At 42.1% G+C, this 23,361-nt stretch overlaps 1 protein-coding gene across 1 annotated transcript in view; it reads left to right on the plus strand.

Moving 5' to 3' along the window:
* The window catches only part of LOC124719861 (chromatin modification-related protein eaf-1-like), a 343,357-nt gene that overhangs the window by 300,606 nt on the left and 19,390 nt on the right, over nt 1–23,361 (plus strand). Inside the window, exons 21-23 of the mRNA XM_047245044.1 lie at nt 2,764–2,986; nt 11,171–11,279; nt 18,421–18,643. Of these exons, the coding sequence (XP_047101000.1) occupies nt 2,764–2,986; nt 11,171–11,279; nt 18,421–18,643 (555 nt within the window). The remainder of the gene's footprint in view (nt 1–2,763; nt 2,987–11,170; nt 11,280–18,420; nt 18,644–23,361) is intronic.

Consider the following 23,361-nt stretch of genomic DNA (forward strand, 5'->3'; position numbering starts at 1 on the left):
TATTCATCTATTTAAAATTTCGCAGCAGTGCTCCCCATTCACATATGTTTGAATTTTGAAATATTGCCACTGTACAGATCTATCTTCAAGAGAGTAGTTTGCAAACCATTCTCTTCTCAATGCAGCCTGCTTCGAATAATTACTGCTTTTAATGTTAATAATTATTACTGTTAATGTAAATAATTATTGGTGTTAATGAAAAAGTGTCATTACCAACTAAAACTGCATTATATAGCATGCAAAATGTTCTAAATTGTAATGCACGCAATGTGATAGGTAATTTCAGTTCTGGCGACAGTGCTTCACACATTATAGCATCTTTATTCCTTATCGCATAATTAACTCTTATTTAGAAGAAATGTGAACAGTTCTGGTGACATTCTAAGATAATTAAAAGAACTTCTTGGGTCTTCCATTACAAATTATTTCAGCAAGGATGCTGAGCAACCGAGCTGATGTCTTTTCTTCATCCAGTCACGAATCGAACCACGTTTCTTACTTTTTTTCTTATGCAGCAATTCCGTGCAACAAGCTTTAACTCCATCACAACTCGTGCAATGTGCAGCGGCCACAACTTTCATTTCAGACACAACTCAGGAACCCACAAACTGACGAAACTGAAGTGTATACTGGTTTCGACATGTCTATAGTCAAATATGAGACCACTTACGTGCAACTCATTCCACGCAACGAGTGGCACAACCCGATGCCGTCGTGTAAACTAGACTTCGGTAGATGGGAATGCCTGTTATCCTCTGATGAAACAATCAGTAGTCAGTGACTGGAATCTGTCACAACTTTCACGTATCTCAGATTTTATGTGGAACTGCCACATAAGTCTGACCTGGGCAAGGTGGATGGTATGCGTGGTAGACTTAGATGTATCGGCAGCTTTATACAAGAATGGTATGTAAGGAGGTTGTAGTGTTTCATCACTTAACACTGTTTTTTATGTCCTTTAGTGAGCATCTGACTCTTCAGATTTAAGCATTTCAAGGTCCAAACAAGACCATTAGTAACATCCTTCTCTGTGTCTACTCAGTATCCCATGTTTGTCCTACTTGGAATGGGTTGGATGCTTTTTAGTAACATTTTATGATGGGTACTACAGTGCAGAAACAAAAATGTAGATTTTTATACATTTGTAGTTTTATTCCTAATGTTCTGCATAGATCAAACAGTGAATTATTTTGTTCACCATATGCCGTGTATCTCATATATATTTTTCACATGTTTTGAAGTTTAACTGTACATTAATTAAAATTAGGACTCGCAAACATTTTACGATTTTAAGCTTGTAATGTAGATTTTCTTTCTTTTCATATTGTAGAGGCTGGATGGCAAATGCACAGCCAAACTAGTAATAATTGTTGTTTCAGTTGTTATTTCCACTAAGAAAACTGATTTGATACTGGTTTTGACAGTAATGTGCCCTAGCCGAGCAACAGTGTCCCTCTTATCTCCCCCCCCCCACCCCCCCTCCCTTCCATGGTCCCCTGCCTCCACCCTTGCCAACATAATTACCAAACTGACAATTCCTTTGATAGACCAGGCAATGTCCAGTCGCCTGATACCTGGTATTAATGAAGTTCAGTACCATTAGTTGTGCAGTCTACTCATCTCATGTTTCGCATTGTGCTGTAAAACCACATCCCAGAAGCTTCTGTGGTATTATTGTATGGAATGCTTATCATCCAGTTTTCACTTCCATATGAGGCTACACTCCAGAAAAACGGCTTCAGAAAAATCTTTTTAACACACGAATTGATATTTGATGTTAACAGTTCCCTCTTTTTCATAAATGTTTTTCTGGCTATTGTCAGTTTGCGTTTATATCCACTCCAGTTTGGCCAGTGCCACCTACCTTGCAGCTCAAACAAAAACCCATCTACTAATTTTTGTCCTAAAATTATTTAAGATAGTCTCGATCGTAGCTGATGTTAACTTCTGACCAGTTTCGGCCTTTTAAATCTGGGCCATCGTCAGCATTTCCACCACCTGGATGACGGTGATGGCACCTAACCCACTGTGGAGGCCTCAGTCACTGTAACTGGTAAGAAGTTAACATCAGCTGTGATGAAGACTGTTTTTAAATCATTTTAGGACAATAATAGATCACTGTTCTCCAAAAATGTTATATAAAATTATGACTAATTTTTGTGTCTCATTTCCTCATCCAATTCCCTCAGCATCACCTGATTTAACTGGACTACCTTTCATTACCTTTATTTTACCATCATACACATCCTCATTTCAGTCTCTTATCGAGACACTATCAGCTCCGTTTGACCACTCTTCCGAGTCCTTTGTTGCCTCCGACATAATCACGTCATCGGAAATCTCCCAGGTTTAATTTCTGCTCCTTGGCCTTTGTTTTTCCTTTATTGTTTGCTTGGTGTGCACATTGGATAGCATCAGGAAGAGTGTACAATGCCATCTCACTCTCTTCTCAACTACTGCTCCCCTATCGTGTCCTTTGACTCCTAACTGCAGTCTGGTTTGTGTACAACTTGTAGATAATATTTTCACTCTCCCTTATCTCTCCTAATGATTGCATCGAGAACCATCAATTGTAGAAGGTAACGGTCGTTACGATCTAATGAATGTCATTACGTGTAAAATAGATAGACATTTCCGGTATCGCTTTCACCCTGTAAATTGTACCGACCGTGAGCTCGGCACTTCCCTCCCGACTGCTCGCTCGCGATACAAATCGATACCTCGGGGTGGCGAACTGACGGAACACCCGTGTCTGCGCCGCAGGTGTTGACGCACGTCATCGAGGGGTTTGTGATCCAGGAGTCGTCGGAGCCCTTCCCGTCGCCGCCCCACAGCAGCGAGGACGACGAAGACGACGACGGCCACGGCCGCTGCAGGCCGCCGCGGCCCCCCGCGTCCCCGCCGGCGCGCCCCCTTACCGCGGTCGGGCTCGACAACCCGGCGCAGCGCGCGGCGTCACCGGACCGGCTGGCGGGAGAGCCTCAGCGTGAGTACGGCTGCCCTGCGAGCCTCGGAAGCCGGAGTCTGAGATATCGAGTTGTGGGGATGGCGGGATAGGCTTCGGAGTGGGGGAGAGTGGTGTGGACCACGTGGGGTTCCACAGGGATCTGTACCTGGTTTGCTGTTCCAAAATTCACTACCCGAGCAAAGTTCTCTAGTTGAGATGTAAAAGGTTCAGAATCAATTCCAGCAGTTTCGATTTGCCCGGTTTGAGGGCGAATGATGATAAGCCCTAATCTGGCACTTGCCCAGTTTTTCTTTTCCTACAGCAGAAACTCACAGACTGGCTTTCATTGAGTTCCTCCATACTTACCACATTGGAAGTTAGTGCCCAGCCATCAGTTTCCTATAGCATTATGACGCCTTGGAAATATCAACTTAGGAAATTTCCAGGTGCAAGTATAAATGTCTAAAGCGTTTTACGGAGTCTCCTATAACTAAATGCACAGCCTTCGGTCTTGTAGTTGAGAATTCTCTGGGTTGGTTCTGTCTAATCATAATTGTTTGTACTTTGATTTGAATTCTGTAATTTTTATCAAAATTAAGTGTTAATTGTAAATATGACTCTCACATTTTTAATAAAGCAACATGTTTTTATTTCTAATCTACAATTTTATGAAAATGGGAGTATTAATAATACATTGACATTGGTCCAAACATGCAAAGTATATTACTGTTAAATGTAAAATTATGTATACCAACAACACTGTTTTTGAATGGTGGGCTCCACGAGGTTCCCAAGTCGTGCAGTGACCGTAAACTATAAAATTACCAAATATGCAGCAACCAGTCGCAAAATCATGTTTTATTTATTTGCTTTTGCAAATTGATTTCAACTGATTAACAATCAACTGATTAACAGCACTGCTTAAGACAGTATTACTACTCAGGACACACGGTTGAAATCACCGATGATGGCTGTTAATCAGTTGAAATCGATTTGCAAAAGCAAATAAATAAAACATGATTTTGTGACTGGTTGCTGCATATTTGGTAATTTTAACGCTGTTTTTAATATGCTTGTACTTTCTGTGCCAAATTAAATTTATTAGAATTACTTCCTTTTTTATATTATTAGTAATTAAAAATAAAAGAATTTATTTCTATTCAAAAGTAATGATTTAATATTTGTTAATTATGATTTCAATGTGGTGATAAAACATAGAAGTCAAACAAAAAAATAGTTTGAACTAGGGAGGATCTAACGACTGGCTTTGCGATTATAGTGCGAGAATTGTACGCATTCAGCTGCAGATGGCTCTGCCAAAATGTTAGATATGTTTTATACTTAACAGTGCTAAGGGATCTTCAAAATGAACTTTTTTTTAGTTTTTATCAACTGCTGCTTGAGGAAATGGATGTCCGAGCACTGACCTAAAAATCCTATATGCCCGAATGTAATCGCAGTGGGCCATTCCGTCAGCTCTGCTTCTCAGATGGACACGGGCCATTTCAACAGCTGTGGTCTCAGGTCAGAACTGCGGGCATTTGGCTTATGCTTGTCTACCTCACAGGCGTGGAAATGATCTTCCTACAATTTTAAAGGTCGGCTCAAAAACTGTTTCACTTACAGATGACTTGAGCCTACCAGTTGAGGATCAAAAGTCAACCCTAGCAGACACAGCCCAGATGACAGCTGAACAGGTCTGCAAGCAGTTCACAGCTAACAGTTCAACCCTTAATCTCACAAAGTGTCATATTTTATAATGTGGACAGATAGAAAATCTACTCGCCAAGTTGCAGCTGGATGGATCTGGAAATGTGCAAGTTTTTGGAATCAGCAGAAGAGTTCAAGGAAAAGGAATGAAGGGAAAGGACTGGAGAGGTTTAGGAAAAGGGGAGAGTTATGAAAAAGCCGTCCTGCATCACAGCTTATGTACTGGATAGCATAAGAAGAAAAGACTGACCATTGGTGCCTGCAGCGGATAATATTTGAAAACCTGAGATCTTTAATGTGGAATATAGGTCAATAAGAAAGACATGGATTACTGTGGTAGTGGGGGAGGGGTGAGAAGGGGGAGGGGGGAGAAAGTGTCAATGAAAGCAGGAAGGTAAGTGGTGGACAGGTGGAGGGTGCAGGGGAGAGTAGGCAGGAGAGGTTTGAGTGAGAAATAATTGTTAAGAAAAAAATTCAATACGTTGTGCCATTTCAGAGTTAATTAGCATTGGAGTTAGCCAATCAGGCTGCTGCACACAGAAATTCAAACAGCCCACCAGAGACACCGTCAGCAAATGTGTTCTTCATTTCCTTTTCCAAAAGTGTACAAGGTAGCGATACACAAATTGGACACGGGATAGTAGTAACGCTCAAACCCGAGCCAAAGGTCGAGCAGTCTCGTGCACAGTCTTCTACTCTGTGAGAACAGCTGACACTAATTGTATCTGAGGGGGGGAGGGGGGGGGGGTCTGCTCGAATTTGCACGTGCAATGTCTCAAATGGCTGACTTAAATGTTAATTAACTTGCATACGTAGCAGCGTACTGAATTTTTTTCTTAGCGATCGGTATTTGTCACCCTACCCTGCAAGACACTTACAAGCTTTTCACAGAATTTCAGACCACTCTGTATATATATTAATCAAGAAGCTCAGTTCAGTGTGTTTTGGCCTTAGATGCAGCTCTCATTGTTCTGACCTAAAGACAAGAGTATCGGCTTATTCCACGTATTTTCTCTTCCTCTCGTCTTGTGGTGTTATCTCTGGGGCACTGCACATTCAGCAAATGAAATGTTTGTGCAGCAGAAGGAAGCTGTAGGTAAATAATCCAGCACATCCTGCTGAAGTCAATTAGAGGCCCAGAGAATGTCAGTCTTCACTTTATCATTACTTTCAATATTTTTTGTAAATTTTGGTAGATTTCCTCACTGTGAATAGCATTTTAGTTTTATATTTCTGAATGTGTGTGTGTTGTTTTAGATAATTGTAGTGAAACAATATGCGCATTTAAGTTCAGTAGTTCTTATATCTATTATATATTTTTGAAGTCCATTCTGTTGTATATGATATTGCAGTGCCTGTGTTATTCTGATTATGATGCAGAGTTCCTTTGGACATGCATGCAGCGGTTCTCAAAGGGACTTTGCATCATAATCAGAATAACACGAGCAATGCACTATCTTATTTATATGCCAATACCGAGAGACTGCCTTTCAAATACACCATCTGACCTGTACGGGAATATACCTAATGGATGACCCAGTACAAGTCGTAGACACACAGTTGACGACATGTGGAAGTTTGGGTGCACGAATAGCCAAATGGTAAGGCGACCGCTCGCGATAAATGGGAAATCCTGGTTAGAGTCCCATTCTACAGCTGATGGTAGTCCTTATTCGCAATTTTGAATTCCTTTGATGTATTCTGCTATATGGTTTTAAAAATATTTAAACTTTGTAACTCAGTGTATTTTCCCAATTGTTTTTGCATATATTTTTGTCCATTTTGCGTACACATAATCATCATAATTGTCTGCAAAAGCTCACATGGTTTACTTTGATTTTTTTAAATTTCCTTCATAGAATTATTGATTCAGTTTTGTCATCTCTCCATTCCAAATTCTAGATTCTTAGTTTTTTCTGAAACACAGTTAAACACTAACATTTATATCACATCCCCTTCCCTTACTGCAATTTTTGGTTCAAATAGTTGAAGATTCCTGTTGTAAATTTCATTTCACACGTTGTATTTGTTAGAGTTTTACTAATTAAGTTTGCCAATTTTGCTTCAACACCACATTCTGTAGCCATTCAGTCTATCTCTAATATATTTTCTCCAGTCTGCAATTGCAACAGTACTGTAGATTGACTAAAGTAATCAAAGTACGCCTTTAACATTATGATAAGAGGAATGTATTAAATTATTAATAACAAATTACCTTACCACTGAACTTACTTTGTCATCTAGTGTTTGCAAGAGGCCCAGGTCATATTTTCAAAACTGTGGATGAAACACTTTCAGCCTGTAATGTCCAAATCTTCAAAGATATATTGACACATTTAAGTACTTTTTTCAGTTCAATCTGCTACGACAACTTGATAATCATCTGTATACTGACTTGCTTGACACCCACTGACTGTAACTATCTAAAGCTAATTTACTTGAACCTTGTACCAACTCATATGTAAAAATGTAATAATATTTTATGACAAATTCATTGTTGTTGTTGTGGTCTTCAGTCCTGAGACTGGTTTGATGCAGCTCTCCATGCTACTCTATCCTGTGCAAGCTTCTTCATCTCCCAGTACCTACTGCAGCCTACATCCTTCTTAATACGCTTAGTGTATTCATCTCTTGGTCTCCCTCTACGATTTTTACCCTCCACGCTGCCCTCCAACACTAAATTGGTGATCCCTTGATGTCTCAGAACATGTCCTACCAACCGATCCCTTCTTCTAGTCAAGTTGTGCCACAAGCTCAGCTTCTCCCCAATTCTATTCAATACCTCCTCATTAGTTATGTGATCTACCCATCTAATCTTCAGCATTCTTCTGTAGCACTACATTTCAAAAGCTTCTATTCTCTTCTTGTCCAAACTATTTATCGTCCACGTTTCACTTCCATACATGGCTACACTCCATACAAATACTTTCAGAAACAACTTCCTGAGATTTAAATCTATACTCGATGTTAACAAATTTCTCTTCTTCAGAAACGCTTTCCTTGCCATTACCGGTCTACATTTTATGTCCTCTCTACTTCGACCATCATCAGTTATTTTGCTCCCCAAATAGCAAAACTCCTTTACTACTTTAAGTGTCTCATTTCCTAACTAATTCCTTCAGCATCACCCGACTTAATTCGATTACATTCCATTATCCTCGTTTTGCTTTAGTTGATGTTCATCTTATACCCTCCTTTCAAGACACTGTCCATTCCATTCAACTGCTCTTCCAAGTCCTTTGCTGTCTCTGACAGAATTACAATGTCATCGGCGAACCTCAAAGTTTTTATTTCTTCTCCACGGATTTTAATACCTACTCCGAACTTTTCTTTTGTTTCCTTTATTGCTTGCTCAATATACAGATTGAATAACATCGGGGATAGGCTACAACCCTGTCTCACTCCCTTCCTAACCACTGCTTCCCTTTCATACCCCTCGACTCTTATAACTGCCATCTGGTTTCTGTACAAATTGTAAATAGCCTTTCGCTCCCTGTATTTTACCCCTGCCACCTTCAGAATTTGAAAGAGAGTATTCCAGTCAACATTGTGAAAAGCTTTCTCTAAGTCTACAAATGCTAGAAACATAGGTTTGCCTTTCCTTAACCTTTCTTCTAAGATAAGTCGTAGGGTCAGTATTGCCTCACGTGTTCCAACATTTCTACGGAATCCAAACTGATCTTCCCCAAGGTCGGCTTCTATCAGTTTTTCCATTCGTCTGTAAAGAATTCGCGTTAGTATTTTGCAGCTGTGACTTATTAAACTGATAGTTTGGTAATTTTCACATCTGTCAACACCTGATTTCTTTGGGATTGGAATTATTATATTCTTCTTGAAGTCTGAGGGTATTTCGCCTGTCTCATACATCTTTCTCATCAGATGGTAGAGTTTTGTCAGGACTGGCTCTCCCAAGGCCGTCAGTTGTTCTAATGGAATGTTGTCTACTCCCGGGCCTTGTTTCGAGTTAGGTCTTTCAGTCCTTTGCCAAACTCTTCACGCAGTATCATATGTCCCATTTCATCTTCATCTACATCCTCTTCCATTTCCATAATATTGTCCTCAAGTACATCGCCCTTGTATAGACCCTCTATATACTCCTTCCACCTTTCTGCTTTCCCTTCTTTGCTTAGAACTGGGTTTCCATCAAAGCTCTTGATATTCATGCAAGTGGTTCTCCTTTCTCCAAAGGTCTCTTTAATTTTCCTGTAGGCAGTATCTATCTTGCCCCTAGTGAGATAAGCCTCTACATCCTTACATTTGTCCTCTAGCCATCCCTGCTTAGCCATTTTGCACTTCTTGTCGATCTCATTTTTGAGATGTTTGTATTTCTTTTTGCCTGCTTCATTTACTGCATTTTTATATTTTCTCCTTTCATCAATTAAATTCAATATTTCTTCTGTTACCCAAGGGTTTCTACTAGCCCTCATCTTTTTACCTATTTGATCCTATGCTGCCTTCACTATTTCATCCCTCAAAGCTACACATTCTTCTTCTACTATATTTCTTTCCCCCCATTCCTGTCAGTTGTTCCCTTACGCTCTCCCTGAAACTGTGTACAACCTCCGGTTCTTTCAATTTATCCAGGTCCCATCTCCTTAAATTCCCACCTTTTTGCAGTTTCTTCAGTTTTAATCTACAGTTCATAACCAATAGATTGTGGTCAGAGTCCACATCTGCCCCTGGAAATGTCTTACAATTTAAAACCTGGTTCCTAAATCTCTGTCTTACCATTATATAATCTGTCTGATATCTTTTAGTATCTCCGGGATTCTTCCATGTATATAACCATCTTTTATAATTCTTGAACCAAGTGTTAGCTATGATCAAGTTATGCTCTGCGCAAAATTCTACCAGGCTGCTTCCTCTTTCATTTCTTAGCCCCAATCCATATTCACCTACTATGTTCCCTTCTCTTCCTTTTCCTACTCTTGAATTCCAGTCGCCCATGACTATTAAATTTTCGTCTCCCTTCACTACCTGAATAATTTCTTTTATCTCATCATACATTTCTTCAATTTCTTCGTCATCTGCAGAGCTAGTTGGCATATAAACTTGTACTACTGTAGTAGGCATGGGCTTCGTGTCTATCTTGGCCACAATAATGCGTTCACTATGCTGTTTGTAGTAGCTTACCCATACTCCTATTTTTTTATTCATTATTAAACCTACTCCTGCATTACCCCTATTTGATTTTGTATTTATAACCCTGTATTCACCTGAGCAAAAGTCTTGTTCCTCCTGCCACCGAACTTCACTAATTCCCACTATATCTAACTTTAACCTATCCATTTCCTTTTTTAAATTTTCTAACCTACCTGGCCGATTAAGGGATCTGACATTCCATGCTCTGATCCGTAGAACGCCAGTTTTCTTTCTTCTGATAACAAGGTCCTCTTCATTATTCATTAATAGTGTTAATATTTTTGCGCAAAGTTATGATGAAAAGTTACAGGATCACATAAACTTAAGAGTAACAGTAAATTTTACCGTAAGGCAGTAGATGTTTGACACTGATTTCTTATAATTTTTTTTTAATATAAAATTGCATTAATTATTAACTTTAACTGATTACTTTTGAATAGGCAAATTTCTGTTTACTTAGTTATTTTGGCTGCTAACACATACACGGGTTTCAGCTCTGCACTTACATTATTTGATACAACCAAGTACCTCATATATCATGTTAAAGATGATGATTAGCTGCAGATTTGTTTACTTTATAATAATTGGTCTCATTTTTACTTAGCATCCTTCTAACACACTCTGTTCTATAATTTTCCTTACTTCGTACAAAAACTGTGACACATGAATTATCATCTTCCAGTTTCTGAAATTATTGTTTTAACAGGATGGAGATGTGTATACATGAAATTTAAAATTATTTAGGCTCATAATCTTTATAAGAGCATTGTATATCTAACTCAGATACTTAGATCAAACAATGGAAACTCCGTGTAGGAATATCAATGCCACAGGAAAAGAAAGATTACTAATTACCGCAAATAAGAGACATAAAGTTGCAGACGAGCACAATTAAATGACAGTTACATAAAGCTTTCAGCGACAGCTTTCATCAGTAAAAGAGAGACAGACACCATCGATACACACAAGCGAGCATACCTCGAGCGTGACCTTTATGCAAGTGTCTTTTAACTGTACCTGTCTGCAACTTAATGTGTCTTCTTTACAGTATGTATCATTCTGTCTTTTCCTACATTGTTCGGATACTTAGGTGGCATTCAGTTATTCGAAATAATATTAGGTAACAAATAATAAATCTGAAAGGAATAAATGCAGTCATAATTATACAATAACGTACTAGTCGATACGATGCGCCGAGAAGTATGCCAAACACGATGTATCGGATACTCCTACACAAAATCTGATGCTGTCAGTTACAGATTGTTCCTCTGCCTGCCGAATCGAATGTTTCCCGGAATTCGGTAAATGGCATTACTGTAGCACTGCACTGCCCCTCTCTGCCGTTACGCAGGTGTTCTCTTCGTGTTGCAGGCAAGAAGCCGCTGACGGAGGCGGAGGCATCGCGGTGCGAACACTGTGGCAAGACCGGCCTACGGGCAAAATTCAAGAAGAGGTTCTGCACGCCATCCTGCGCCAAGAGGTGAGCAGAGAGCTGGGCCACTAGTTGGTGCCACAAAGTGTCTCCCTCTGGATTTCCGATGAAGCTGTTAGAAGGGGTCCTTGCAGAGTGGCCCTCTTCAATTTTTTTCATGCTTACAGAATTTGGGGGTCACTGCCTGAACATAACTATGCTGAACTGTGGCTGCCAACTGTTATGGATTGCCTCCGTAATTGCCATACATTTACCACCTAAATTACATAGTTATAATTTGATGTTTTTAAAAAATCTGAAAAGGTACTTTTCATGTTTTTGTAATGATATGCTGCTAAAATGTTGTATAAATTGTAATGATTTCCTTTGTGAGTATACAGTAAACCTGTCTACGACTGATTCTATCTCCACAGCTAATTAATATAGGTTACTTAGAGTGCTGCTGAAAATTTTTTAATTCTGAACATGTCAGCTTAAAGGGTAGCAATAAAACTGCTTTCGAACAGAGTGACGTCACGAGTTTTGAGGCATTCGTCTGTAAGCTGTTGTGCTTTTTCTAGACAGGTGATGCCGCAGGATACACATTCACCTATTTATCCATTCCTAATAATACGTACAATGTCGAAGCTGTTATAGTAATGGCTGTAGGATCTAGAAAACGTAAGTTTTCTTCATCAATTGTAAAATTGAATAAACTATTTTCTGATGTTCTGAGTGTAAATGGAAGGGGAAAAAACATTAAATTTGGAATTTTCAAGGCACCAGTTTGATGACTTTTCAACAGTAGAACAAGAAGAGCTGATATTGCTTGGTGCAAAATATCTGCTACGTGTGATGCAACAGGCATTAAAAAAAGTGTCAGTCACTGTGCAGACTTATGCTTGCATTGAAGATAAGATGTCCTGGGTTGTTAGGCTGCTTTTCAGTTAGGTTAGGTTCTTATTTCTTCTATACGACTGATGTTTCAACCCCTCTGCTAGGATTTTCTTCATGATCTTGTGGTGTCCACAGTTGACTGATGCTTGCATTACTGGTTGTTCCTCACAGTAATGTTGCCCCTGAGAGCACTTTTAGTATTGTCAGGAAAAACAATATCGAATTTCGATCTAATATGAATATAGCAACCCTGAATGCTTTGGTGATCAATAAACTGAAACATCTCTCTTCAGGTAGGTCATAATAATTTCACCAAGGATCAGGTTCAGTTTGCAAACAGTGCACAAGATTATTGCATTGCACCAATGAAGATCCATATTCTGTTTTATACAAAACCTACATCAGGCTTAAAATTTTTAAAATTTTTGCAGGGGAGGGCCCCAGACCTCCTTACGTATTTGCCACATGATTACTGAGAGCCTCTTCTCAAGATCGGCAGCTACGCTAAAGCAGTCCAGTGCAGCTCTCAAACTCTAAAAAAATCATCTTCGGAGATTAGAAATTTTCCAAGAGCTGTAAAGAATAAAATACTTGTAAACAGCTACTATGCAAACATGGCTCAGCAATGTGAAAGTTTGGCAACCATAAAATTTCTGTTTTGAATCTTGCTAGGAGTGACAGTTTTTTCACTCTTATTTAAAGTCCATATTTATTAACAAATAGTGAACCATGAATTTGTTCATAAAAGTAACATATTTATATCTTTAATGATTAATTACATGCCGGCCGGAGTGGCCGAGCGGTTCTAGGCACTTCAGTCTGGAACTGCGCGACCGCTACGGTCGCAGGTTCGAATCCTGCCTCGGGCATGGGTTTTTGTGATGTCCTTAGGTTAGTTAGGTTTAAGTAGTTCTAAGTTCTAGGGGATTGATGACCTCAGATGTTAAGTCCCATAGTGCTGAGACCCATTTGAACATTAATTTCATGAAAATAACAGTATTCACAAATAATAAAAAATCTCTGCAATAATGAAAAACCTCAAATAGAAAATAAAATATGCATTATATTTATGCAAATTAAACAGTATTATTGACGGATGAAATATTTTTTCCATTTATCAATGCGTTTTAATGTTTGAGTCAAATTTTGATTTATTTTCATGTGACGACTAATTAAAAATATAAAGATGTTATTTTTATTAAAAATATCAGTATTTGGAAATTAATGTTGATAAAGATATAATTTAAATAAAAGCAAAAAAATTGTTGTTACTAATGGGATTTGAACTGGAGATTTCACTGTTAAATACCTGTTATACTTTGCAGTCAGCTACTGCTGAGTATGTTAGTAAGTAAGAAATGTTTCATGTTAAACGGTGCTCAGAATATTCTGATTATTTTGATCATTGTGTCATATGGGATTAGGAAACCGATGATCAGGCACTGACCTTCAAATCCTATAACTGTGGAGCCAGCGTGTAGGGTGCCCTGTTTAGTCTCGCTCACGTACCAGTTCAAAGTTCATAACAATTGACCTCGCAGATTAGTTTTACTGTAGAATTATCAGTGAATCGTGCCCCGAATCTGTTGGCCACTCTTCTTGTTGAGTGATTTGTGGGATTCTCTGGCAGGCCTCCTGGCCATTAAATTTGTGATACCGTGAAGACGGCTTGCAACGAATATCAAATAGGCATCGCATGCTCGGATATGCAGGCGGTTAGCATTTTAGTGCAGTCGTATAAGTGTGTATGAGTAACACCATCTACATCGTGTATGTGAGGGAAGATTCTGAGGCAATTTCTGATTCAAAAGGAACATTTGACAGTTGATAGTTTGTGATAAGATCTTACATTGGTGGAAAACAAATAGCAGAACCAGCACCAAGAAGGATCTGTGCGACATGGACAAAAGTTGGTACGTGTGTTTTTACACCTGAAAGATGAGGTCTATTTTGATTCTGCACCAGTCACATACGAGTAGTGCCAACTGCTTGCAGCAGTGGTCACGAGAACGCACGGTTGCACGAAGACAGCTGCAGACTGCCACATGGCACAACCGAGAGGGCGGACCGTTGTGTTCGACGTATGGCTCTGGCACACTGTACTGCATCTGCAGCAGGAATTTGATCAGCAGTTGGCACCAAAGTTACACAGTGAACCGTTACAATTTGCTTCCCTCGAGGACAGCTCCGAGCCAGACGTCCTGTAGTGTGCATTCCACCGAGCCCTGACCCTAACCGTAGCCGTTTGCGACTTCAGTGGTGTTGAGGAAGAGCTCATTGGAGGGCAAGGTGGAGCTCTGTGGTGTTTTGTGATGAAAGCCGGTTCTATCTCAGGTCAGTGATAGCCTTATGTTGGCTAGAAGGAGACCAGTTGATGACCTGCACCCGAACTGTCTGCTTGCAAGACACACTGGCCCTATTCCTGGAATTTTGGTCCAAATCGTGATATTGATTGTCAGCAGGATCACTCCCTTGGTTATGCCGTGCACCGTGACTGTAAATTTGTGTGTCAAACTGGTGATTCGACCTGATTTACTGCCTTTCAAGAACAGCATTGCAAGGGGTTCAAGGGGTGTTTTCCAACAGGATAACGCTGGTCCACGTACTACTGTTGTAGCTCGACACACCTACAATGTGTCGACGTGTCGCCTCGGTCTGCTCAATAACCAGATCTGTCTCCAGTCGAGCACATGTGGGACCTCGGGACGTAATCGTACAAGGACTCCTGCGTCATCCACAACCCGAGATTTAACCGTGCCTGTATTGACTGACCGAGTGCAACAGGCACGAAACTCTGTCCAAAAGTGGACATTCGGCACCTGTGCAACACAATGTGTGCACGTGTGCATGCTTGTGTTCAACATTCTGCCAGTTACACCAGTTATTAATGTACTGGCACTTATATTAACTTGTGATCTTGCAATGGTAATCACTCAAATATGTTACCTAGACAAATTTATTCCCAAAATTTCATTGCTCTACATGAATTACTTTTTGGTGGCGTGATATTCTTTCTTCCACCAGTGTATTATGCCTCTCGTAAGAAGGAGAAACGTCTACCAGAAGCTGTTGTAATTTGACAGTGGCAGAATTGTAGCGGGGAGACTGCGGTCTTTCATTACACTGTATTGACGCTCACGTCAGTCGGAGTCCTGAGAATGCTGTGTGAATGTGGAATTGACGGGTACAGGATTTCGAAGACCGCACACGACTAGTAGTCGAGAGGATAGGTATATCATTTGCTCGTCTGTGCCGGGTCGTATCGACACGCTCTGCATCTAGTGTCAAGAAATGGGTTCATTTGCAGAAGGATACGTCTCGACACAACACGGGTTGTCAGTTGGGCGACCGTCGTCGTGACCTCCCCGGGTGTGGCCTCGGAGAGAGTCGTTCCGACAGTGGTGCACTTGTCGACAACTTTGGGCACGGCAGTGGCAGCACTTTGTCTTCTCATATAGCATCACGAGAGATATATCTGTGTGCAGAAGCTCCAAAGAGAGTGAATGTTGCCAGATCCCAGTTGCCTTCACCGTACGGGCCCGTCACCCGACGTGACTGCACGGGTCGGTGTCGAGTGCACGACACGATCGACCCTAGTTTGCACAGACGGTCAGATTTCTGACCGTGTAGAGGCTAGTGGTCACATACTATGTCCGAGGTCCCCGCGAGGTCCACTGACGAGATAATGTGGGACCGCGCGTCTCGCAGCTCCTACGTGAGGGTATCAGATTGTTTCCCTTGCCGTGCCAGTTCTCCCACATGCTAATAATGTCTGGTCACGGTGTACCGAGAAATTGGACACCACTACTTGTCAGTCACTACTATGGCACAGAGGTGGAGCAGCACGGACTGATGTGCCCGTACATATTGTCCGAGTGTATCGTTGCTCACGGGGGTGAGGTCTGTTATCACTGCCGAAGGTAGCAGCTCCGCGCTTTAAATTTCGCCCTCTGTGCGCCCCAAGTCTCTGACAAATTTGCTTGTGTAGCCTTCCTACAACATTGTATATGCACTGTAATCAAAATATCATTATTTGCTATCCTCCCTAGAGGTCCAATTTTAATGGCCGATAGCATAACTGAAATACGAGGGCTGTCGGGAAAGTAACAGATGTTGTGAAATAAAAAATTAATCATATGGAAAAACCAAATTTTATTTTACACATTTTATAGGCACACTCTTGAGCTATTCTTCTACATAATTGTGATTGAAATTGAGGCACTTATCATACTATGGCACAAGTTTTTCAATATTGTCTCTGCAAAAATCTGCCACCTACGATTGCAACTACTTGTTTATACTGGCACGCAGTACGGTACCAGTTTCAAAGTGTCGGTAGCGAGCCACGTCTTCATTGCAGAGAAGAGGTGGTGGTCACTCGGTGTTAAATCTGGGCTGTATGGTGAACGGTTGAACACGTCCCACGTGAAACCCCGTAGGAGCTCTCGGCTACAGTTGGCTGTGTGTGGATGTATGTTGTCGTGAAGAAACAAAACTTAAACACTAAGTTTTCCTGAACACTCATTTTGCATTACCTGCCTTAACTTTGTCAGTTCTTGACAATACCTCTACGAGTTAATTATAGTGTCACGTCGGAGGAGATCGCTGAGAATCACTCCCTCAGAGTCTCAAAACACAGTAGCTGTAATCTTTACAGCTGACAACATTTGCAAACATTTATGTGTGTGTCCCCATGCCATTGGCTTCCTTTTTGTTTGACAGCAGACATTCTTCAGCCAAGTCTTGTCCCCAGGCACAATACATTTGATAACTTTGTTATGACTTTTCTGTAATCTTCAAGGAAAACCTGTGCTGCAGCCAGTTTCTGTTTTTTGTGGTCTTTTATGATTTTGGGAACCCACCTTGCACAAATTTTGTGGTAACCTAGCTTCTCTGCCACAGTTTCGTGCACCAAAAGCCCTGAAATTTGGAGAAAATGTTGATATAGTTGCATAATTGTGAAATAATTATCTTCACGAATTTTGTCATCTATTTTCATCACCATTTCATCAAGGCTAGGCTACAGGCTACCGCTGCGGTCCTCATTGTGAACATCAGTACGGCCATTTTAAAATTGCTGGACCACCGTCTCATTCAATTTTCGCTTATTATTCATTCCCTGTGCACATCACAAAGGTCACGATAAATTTCAATTGGTTTGCAGTTTTTTTGCCACTGAAACCCTAATCACAGAATGCTACTTACCATAGAGAAGGTGCATCAAGTTGCAGACGGGCACATTTAAACACACACTTACATACTTTACCTACATTGTTGATGTTACTACATGGAGTTTCCGCCGTTTCATCACTGAATGGCACTTCACAAGTGGTGGGATTTTCTATTGCGGCACACATTTTAACACATCACAGGAAACAAAGTAGCAAAGACGGACCACACACTACACAGACAAGTACCGAGTTGTAATGGTACTTTGCCTACCGCACCTCCGCCAATACAAAGATATAATTCACGATCGCGCACGCAGAAGAGCGCTGCCCCAGCGACCGATTTTTATAAATAATTTAGTTTTTTTTTTTTTTTTTTTTTTTTTTTTTTTTTTTTTTTTTTTTTTTTTTTTTTTTTTTTTTTTTTTTTTTTTTTTTTTTTTTACTTTTGCGTAGGTTTTGTTTTGAACAGCTAATTAATTATTACTCTCTCTCTCTTGTCTTGATACGAAAGACGCATATTTTTCCGTGCTGTGTTGAATGTGCTTTTGGGTGGAAATTAAAATTATATTACAAAGCGAGGTTGTTTCAATAGTCATTCAAGGTGGTTATCACCAAATTTGTGAATTGATCATGACAGTGACAACTTGAAGTTTTCAACAGACGGAGAAAAGTGAAAGACGGGTCGTCCTACAAGAGAAATTAGGACAGCCATGAAGACTATATTGTAATTAATACTGCGTATCTAACAAGATTATAAGGTAAATTTCAATTAGTTTCTGATGCTGTTTCCGTACAGTCACTTTTTGTAATGTTGCCGACCCGGTCTGCCGTGCACGGTCAAATTACAGCACGATCTCAATCAATAATACTAGGTCCGCCTTATCCGTAACTGAAACCACCAAAATTTAAAACCCTATCAGATTTTCTATTTTATATTTTCACGGCAGAACCCCGAGTAAAGGAAACACTACAGAGTGCAAGAACGTTACGGCACCGAGGCAGCAGCTGTAGCCCCACCCGCCACCGTGGTAGAACGAGACGTCCATTACTATCCAGATAGCTCTCGTATAACAAAAACTGTACGCCGACGCGAGTGTGCACTTTGCCGCACGTAACGCCTTCCCACGTCGTGTGCCCAATAGCAGCAAGAGGTCGGCACTGCAGAGGGCGACGGCCGACGCGGCTGCCGCTGCATCCGGAGCGGCGCAGGCGCAGGCACAGGCGCAGACGCGGTCGCGGGCGGTCAGCGATGGCCCGGCGGCAGCGGCGAACGCGAACGGCGACGGGGAGGTGCGGCGGCCGCTGCACCAGCAGATCCTGACGCCGGCCGACCAGCGCGAGTGGCTGCGCAGTGCCAAGGACTGGGTGAGTGCCTCGCTGTGGCGGGCCGTGCCTGCACTGGGTGTACAGAGTGGATCTCTCCTCTTGCACTGCTATAAACAGGGCAAAACAAAAGTTATTCTCTTCACCCGACAGGGCACACTGTGGAAAGAAACGAGGACACCTCGAGACTTGAGAAAGGTAGCCGTAACACCAGTTTTTTTTATGAAGGATTGCAGAACTCTGTGACAGAGTTAGTTTGATGGATAATGCTGGTGAGGTACATTTACATCTACCTCTCCACGAGCCACCTTGCGGTGTTTGTGTACCTCTGTCACTCGCACCTCTTGCTCTTTCAGTCGGAAATGGGTACCGGAAGGAGTACCTCTGTAAGCTCTCTAATTTTAACTTTGTGCTGTTTTTGTGAGAAGTACATAGGAGGAAGCAATATACTGGTCGGCTCTCGTAAGAAAGTACACACTGGCAGTTTTAACTCTAGACCGTACAGGAGGCCACTGCATGCCACTTGTAGCGGGACTTTGAATTTCGCCGCGCTACACTCGTTCCCTCAGATGTAAATTATACCGCCGCAGCGGTACGAGCGCTCGACGGCAGAGAAAATACTAAAATTGTAACTCTCTTTTTTTGTTTTCTATCCGTCTATTGTCTCTCGAGAGCGGAAGCTTAATGCAGACGTAAAAAACTTATTAGCTAGTCTTGGTCGGATTAAGATGAAAAAACTCATTGATGTGCAGACGTGTTGTGAAAGTTTGTATGAAATTTGGAGGTTGAAAGCAGCAATGTAAAATACATTGCATTCAACACGAAGATGGTTGTATACATTAGTAATTCCTCGACAATGAAAATTTATTGCAAGATTTCGGAGCAGCTAAGACCTTTCAAGCAGAAATGAAGTAGGAGATTTTTGAAGACTTGGATGCCCGACGAAAGAAGAAATGTTAACATGGTAAAGGATAAACTCTATCTACGCCATTTCTCCCTGTCAGTTACATTTGTTATTCTCTGGTTTTTTTTTTTTTTTCAAATAATTTTTGTAGTGGAAATTGGTTTGTTTTTTGCTTAGAAACGCCACAAGGACCACCCCAACAATAGCTTTTCCGAATCACGAAGTCCGATAACTTTTCTGTAATACGAAGTCGGATTTGCATTTCATTTTTTTCCTTTTTCACGGTCATTAACGATTTTAAAAAACCCTTTTTACTCACGATTTCTTCCCACATTTTCAACCTTTTTCTTCTTCTCTTTTTCTTTTTTATTAACCACTACACACTGGTGTTGGAGGAGCACCTCTGTGACCCTGTTTCATTTCTTAAATGAACGTTGAAAAATCCAGGACGGAATGTAACAGTACCAGAGAAGGAAAGTTGCTACTCACCATATAGCGGAGTTGCCGAGTCGCGATAGGCACGACAAAAAGATTCACACAATTATAGCTTTCGGCCATTAAGGCCTTTGTCAGCAGTAGACACACATACACACACGTCTGCACACACACTCACGCAAACGCAACTTGCACACACGTCTGCGGTCTCAGAGAGCTGAAACCACACTGCGGCCAGCAGCACTGGTGCACGATGGGAGTGGCGACTGGGTGGGGGTAAGGAGGAGGCTGGGGCGGGGAGGGGGGAGGGATAGTATGGTGGGTGGCGGACAGTGAAGTGCTGCAGTTTACACGGAGGCCAGGAGAGAAGGTCCGGACAGGGGGGGGGGGGGGGAGTAGGGGAAAGGAAAGAAATAAAAAAAAATTAAAAGACTGAGTGTGGCGGTGAAATGACGGCTGTGTAGTGCTGGAAGAGGAGCAGGGAGGGGGCCGGATCCTACATTCCCATAACCCTCCTGGCCTCGACCTCCGTTAGTCACAGTTTATACAGTTTTATGTATGGCAAAATGTGTCGAGAGCTTCGACCCACACCCAACAGCTGTGATACACAGTCCTTGCCACATCAGTGCGGCCATTCCCTATGTTCGACAGAAACGCACAGGTGCCAGGGGGCAGCACAACAAAACTGGTTGCTGTATTTCTTTCCGAGTAATTTATTTTTACTCACAACTGTCATTGTATGTGAAAGTAAGCTTCTAACAGGTACAGACAGTGAGTGATAGCAGTTGTCAATGTATGTCACTGTAATTGTTCATGGAAAATCTGAACTGAACTGATGTATGTGCAACTGTCGTTTTTTCCTTTGAAAGTAAAACATCTCGGTAGTTTTGAATGATGTCTTTGTTTTGCTAACTCAATTTTTCATTCACTAAACCATTTTCAGTTAACTGAAACACGCTTTGCAGTTGAAAACACCACCTAAACATTTACACCACAAATACTGTCTGTCATCTATAAGCTGTAACCCTTTCTGCACACAGGGTATACAGAAAGAATACTGAAATACTCAATATGTCACGCACAACGGCAAACTGGTCATTTTTTTCAGCAGGTACCGACGCCCGGGAATGTCACGTGGGGTGTCGAGGTTCGGGATTGTGTCTGATACCGTGAGGCGTGTGCGTTCCGGTTTTTGTTAGAGAACTCGATGAAAGTGTCGTGGCTTACCGTAAATTGGGTGAGAGATTTAGAACTTTGCCTCCCCCCTCCCCGAGTCACTGACAGAGTGTACGTCGGAAGTGCACAAAGTGGAAGGAGAGTAGCCGTGTATCCGGCGTTTCATTTGTAGGTGAGACTCTCACGATACGGTCCTCCTTTCCTCAGACATTACACAAATAGCACGTGCCACGGACCTCGCAGTACGCCACAGGCCGGAGCCGAAAGCCGGGCACGAGGAGAGTACGGTGGGCACGGGCCGGGTTCCCTTCTGCAGATCCGTCGGTTCGGATACAGTGTCTGGACGGTGCCATACGTTGGCATCGAAACTGGCTGGAGCTATATCACTGGACACGCCTGTTGTTACAGGCCTGCAGGGATAAGGAAAATGCTATTCGTATCCAGACATTTGCTGTCTGAATGCACAGCTATTACAATTTTGTATGTTCAAGTTCTAAGAGTCGTATTTCCACTGCCCAGAATTTTTGTCTGCCGAAGTCGGACCTCTTAATTTGCCCGAGTCGTCATCGAATATTTTTACGTATCACTGTTTCGCATCTCTGCTTTCACTCTAGGGGTAGTATGGATGTATAACACCACAGTATGCTTACTTTTCACCCCCATCCTACGGAAGGTAGGTTGTTACTATGCCAACAGTGCTACTTTTCAGATAATGGAATGTGTACAAAGTTTGGTTGAAATCCATCCTGTGATTTAAGACCATATGTGGAACACATACATACATACTGTTTTATAATGTATATTGATTGAGGCGTTACGGCCAATCGGACTCAGTAGCGACAAGCAGGTAATTACAGTGGCTGTGCCTCACTCGTGCCGACCACTCCGCTGCCCGATACGGCCCGCCCACTGCGAGTAGCTCGTAAATACTCGCAGTCGCCAGGAAATTGCTCTCAGTTCTGAGCCAACCTATTAGGTCTCCTGTACAAGCTGTCTAGCCAGATTACAGAAAGGCTCCCCTCCCCACCACTCTCCAGGAGCTTACTGTGCCCCACGTAGCCACTCTGGCACGTGCTCATCCGGAGTTGCACTTCTCACAGACACATTTGACCACAGTATGCAGTTCTCACTGGGATAGTTCGTGAGCCACATTATGGCGAGTGGCAGGAGGTAATTTGTATGCCAGTGTCACTTTCCCCCGTCCTGCTCCCGTTGCGGGCGGTTCGCGGGAACGACAGCTGTCGAGCCTCCGCGTGACTCGAATCTCGCTAATTTTAGTCGTACGGTCTTTTCGCGACACGGACGTAGGAGGAACCGTTCGGCTGCCCTTCTTTGGGTCTCGTCTATTTCAACTATCAGTGCTATCTGGTACGGATGCCAGAATGATGAGCAGTATTTGAGTATTGCTCGAATGAAGGTTTTGTAGGCTGCCTCATTTGTGGGTTGATTACACTTCCTGAGGATTCTTCCAGTGGATCTGTACGGTGTCTACCTTACCTGTGATTAGTTTTAAATCTCTCTGTACAAGTACTCCGAGATATTTAATGTGTGTGACTGCTTGCAGTGATTGTTCTGCAGTTGTGTAGTCCTACAGTAATGTGTCTCGATATCCACGGTCACAGACGACATGCAGGTTAACCTCGACACCCCACGTGACATTCCCAGGCATTGGTACCTGCTGAAAAAAATGACCAGTTTGCCATGGTGGGCATTGTGCATATTGAAGACACCCTCACGAGTGATGCTGCTTCATCTGACCGTAATACAGTGTTCACGAAGTCATCATTGGCTCCCTGTTGTGGTTGGAACCATTCACAGAATTGCATCTGCTGCTGGCGATCTGCAGGATGCAGGTGTTGCGTAAAAGCATAATGGTAGGGGTGCAGCGCACGCTCGTGCAGCACGTTAACGACCGTGCATTGCGACATACGCAGCTACCTCGCTACGTGACGTATACTTCGCTCAGGTTCTCGGTGTACGACTTCCGGAGTAGCTGGAGTATGGCGAGTCTGTGGGTGATCTCTGTCACACGACGGTGGAAGGAGAGAACCCGACACCTGGAGGCACAGCTCCAGACAACGAAACACATTTTTATCTGGATGGCGTCGACGAGGATATCTGGCAGCATATTCACGAGTGCCGACACCAGCCCGGTTATCACATGCACTGAGGACCAGAAGCATATCCACATGTTCACCGTTGCTGTATGCCATACGTCTGCCACACTGGTTTAGAGGTTTACAAT

The sequence above is a fragment of the Schistocerca piceifrons genome, chromosome 11 (genome assembly GCF_021461385.2).
Source record: "Schistocerca piceifrons isolate TAMUIC-IGC-003096 chromosome 11, iqSchPice1.1, whole genome shotgun sequence".
Taxonomy (NCBI): domain Eukaryota; kingdom Metazoa; phylum Arthropoda; class Insecta; order Orthoptera; family Acrididae; genus Schistocerca; species Schistocerca piceifrons.